The sequence below is a fragment of the Salvelinus sp. IW2-2015 genome, unplaced genomic scaffold (assembly GCF_002910315.2).
Source record: "Salvelinus sp. IW2-2015 unplaced genomic scaffold, ASM291031v2 Un_scaffold3755, whole genome shotgun sequence".
Taxonomy (NCBI): domain Eukaryota; kingdom Metazoa; phylum Chordata; class Actinopteri; order Salmoniformes; family Salmonidae; genus Salvelinus; species Salvelinus sp. IW2-2015.
Window position 1 is genome coordinate 58045 of NW_019945030.1, and position 3588 is coordinate 61632.

At 44.4% G+C, this 3588-nt stretch overlaps 1 protein-coding gene across 1 annotated transcript in view; it reads right to left on the minus strand.

The window, feature by feature from the left end:
- LOC112076435 (xylosyltransferase 1-like) overlaps nt 1-3328 on the minus strand; it is a 22410-nt gene extending 19082 nt beyond the window's left edge. Inside the window, 1 exon segment of the mRNA XM_024143213.2 lies at nt 3050-3328. Coding sequence (XP_023998981.1) covers nt 3050-3222 — 173 coding nt within the window. The 5' untranslated portion in view covers nt 3223-3328.
- Between the last annotated feature and the right edge of the window lie 260 nt (nt 3329-3588).

Sequence of the window (3588 nt, forward strand, 5' to 3'; positions counted from 1 at the left end):
ACACACACACACACACACACACACACACACACACACAGAGACCTAGTTTCCCTTCCTTCTCCAATTTACAGGCAGACATGAGTAGAAACAGCTGTAGTTAAACGATTGACATAGGATGTGTGTGTGTGTATGTGTATGTGTGTGTGTGTGTGTGTGTGTGTGTGTGTGTGTGTGTGTGTGTGTGTGTGTGTGTGTGTGTGTGTGGTGTGTGTGTGTGTGTGTGTGTGTGTGCAGCTAGATGGAAACATGCTTCCTCTCATCTTGACTCATATACCCAGAGACCCCTGCAGCTACCCACAATGCAGAACTACCTGCCTGCCTGCTATCCATCTGCTTATGTGGATCTATACTGGATCTCAACAGACTGATTATACAAGCTTCCAGCAGCAGAAACGTGGCGTATAGTACATCTGGGCGTATAAAATCTGGGCGTATAGTACATCTGAGCGTATAGTACATCTGAGCGTATAGTACATCTGGGTGTATATAGTACATCTGGGCGTTACAGTACATCTGGGGCGTACAGTACATCTGGGCGTAAGTACAGTCTGGGCGTATAGTACATCTGGGCGTACAGTAATCTGGCGTACAGTACATCTGGCTATAGTACATCTGGCGCAGTACATCTGGGCGATTGTATAGTCAATCTGGGCGTACTGTACAGTACATCTGGGCGTATAGTACATCTGGGCTACAGTACATCTGGGCGTATACAGTACATCTGGGCGTATAGTACATCTGGGCGTATACTAGTACATCTGGGCGTTACAGTACATCTGGGCGTACAGTACATCTGGGTCGTTATAATACATTCGGGCGTATAGTACATTCTGGGCGTACAGTACATCTGGGCGTATAGTACATCTTGGCGTATAGTACATTGGGCGTAATAGTACATCTGGGCGTTACAGAACATGGGCGATAGTACATCTGGGCGTACAGTACATCTGGGCGTACAGTACATCTGGGCGTATAGATACATCTGGGCGTACAGTACATCTGGGCGTACAGTAGTACATATGGGCGTATAGTATATCTTGGGTAGTACAGGACATCTGGGCGTATAGTACATCTGGGCGTATAGTACATGCTGCCGTTATAGTACATCTGGGAGTACATTGGGCGTATAGTACATCTGTGGCGTATAGTACTCTGGGCGTATAGTACATCTGGGCGTATAGTTACATCTGGGCGTTACAGTACATCTGGGCGTATAGTACATATGGCGTATAGTACATCTGGGCGTTACAGTCATATGGGCGTATAGTACATCTGCGTACAGTAAATACTGGCGCGTATAGTACATCTGGGCGTATAGTACATCTGGGCGTTACAGTAACATCTCGTGGCGTATAGTACATCTCACGGGTGGTTGGAACACTGACAATTCCACCAGGATGGTGTCGCATCCCTCCAACAGACTTCAGACACTTATAGCATCTAAGGTGCGTTGAGCTGTCTGGCACTATTAAGGCACTTTGTGTTGGCGTTTCCTTTATTTTGGCAGTTACTGTACATTGGCCCTGAGACTCAGTTAACGCAGGTTTCATATTCTAGCTACTGCAGTGCTACTGGTCCCAAATTGTGTTGCAACTGTGGTATTACAATACAGTATACAAGTAACTAAGACAGAAGACACGTTGGCTTCACACTGGCTTCCTGTTTGAGCATCCATAGATGACAGGGATCCTAAATGTGTCATGACAACGGACATTTCACCCGTGGAACTAACTGTATGGAGACAAAGAACATAAAAGAACCAACTAACACGTCTCCTGATCCAGGAAGCTGGACGCTGTGGATCGCAAATGTATCGTAAACCGGGGTAAATCTGTACTGGTAATGTTGTCAACAGTAGGCCTCAATACTGAACTAACAGTTCCAGCATATACAGCTGCTATGGATCCCACACATTTCATAACACCAGTATCGTCAATAGTCATTCTAGCGACACAGAAATGATACTGGTACTCGGGGACATGTAGCAGCACCATCCAAGACCTATATAGAGTACACCTTCACATGGTGGTAATTGATCTGTCGTATCGTCTTACTGAGTGAACAGTGTTAACCGCAGCGGTTCCCATCGGGCTCAGTTAGAAGAAGGTATTGTTGCTAGTGAATGCTGTACGGATAGTGGTGGACATGTGATGCCTTCTGACACCAGATATGTATATTATTGGATGAGGAAGGATACAAAAGGTTTCTGGACGGAGGCTTGAATTTCACGCAAAACAGTGAGGTGTGTCACAGTCAAGATTGCTGTGAATGACTGCTGCAGTGTGTGTGTGTTGTGTGTGTGCATTCATGTTTTGTGCATGCATTTCTGTTGCGTGGTATAATACTTTATCCTACTATTATTGTGTACGTGTGTGTGTGTCGGTGTGTGTGTCTGCATGTTAGCATGTTATATGCATGTGTGTACACAGTGGTGGAAAAAGTACCCAATTATCATACTTGAGTAGAAGTAAAGATAACTTAATACAAAATTACTCAAGTAAAAGTGAAAGACTAAAAGTAAAATACTACTTGAGTAAAAGTCTAAAAGTATTTGGTTTTAAATATACTTAAGTATCAAAAGTAAATGAATTGCTAAAATGTTAAAGTATAAATAATTTCATATTCCTTATATTAAGCAAAGCAGCTGGCCACATTTTCTAGTTTTTTATTTATTTACYGATAGCCAGAGGCACGCTCCAATTCAGACATCATTTACAAACAAAGCATGTGTTTAGTGAGTCCGCCAGATCAGACGCATGTAGGGGTGACCAGAGATGTTCTCTTGATAAGTGTGTGAATTACACAATTGTCCTGTCTTGCTAAGCATTCAACATGTAACTAGTACTTTTGGGTGTCAGGGAAAATGTATGGAGTAAAAAGTAGATCATTTTCTTTAGGAATGTAATGAAGTAAAAGTAAAAGTAGTAAAAAATATGAATAGTAAAGTAAAGTACAGATACCCAAAAGAACTACTGAAGTATTTTTACTTAAGTACTTTACACCACTGTGTGTACATGTGTTCAATGTGTGACCTGGACTGCTTACTAACCTGCAGCTGTCATCCTTAGGATCTCCTTGCAGCGATGCTGCCGCCCTGGCCAGGCCCATACGAGCAAACGCATGGTAGAGTGTGAGCTGTGTGTCGCTCAGGGTCGCGACCCCGTCCACCTCGTCAAACGCACTCTCCCAGTAGGCCTGGAGGCCAGGGGTCCCCCGGGGCATAGGTCCAAACAGGTAGCCATCTAGTTGGTTCACTATCTCCTGGTTAACACTGGCTTCAAACTTCCTGGCGAAGAACGTAGGACGGGCCGTTTGCTGTGAGGAAATGGAGGGATTTAAATGGAGGGAGGAGGAGAGAGGAAAAACAGAGAGAAGATTATAGAAATGTGGGCTTGCTGGGAACGACTGCAGAATGGGAGATGGAGTGGAAAGGATGAGTGGGAGAGTCGGGAGTTGTGTGAGAGAAGGATGAGGAGAGAGTAATATGTGGTGAAACTAAGTCTTGCTAGACTGATGGATTCCCAGAACGTGAAGGGGAGGAGACTAAACCATGGTAAGAGGTTAATGCACGGTTTAGGGCAGAGTATG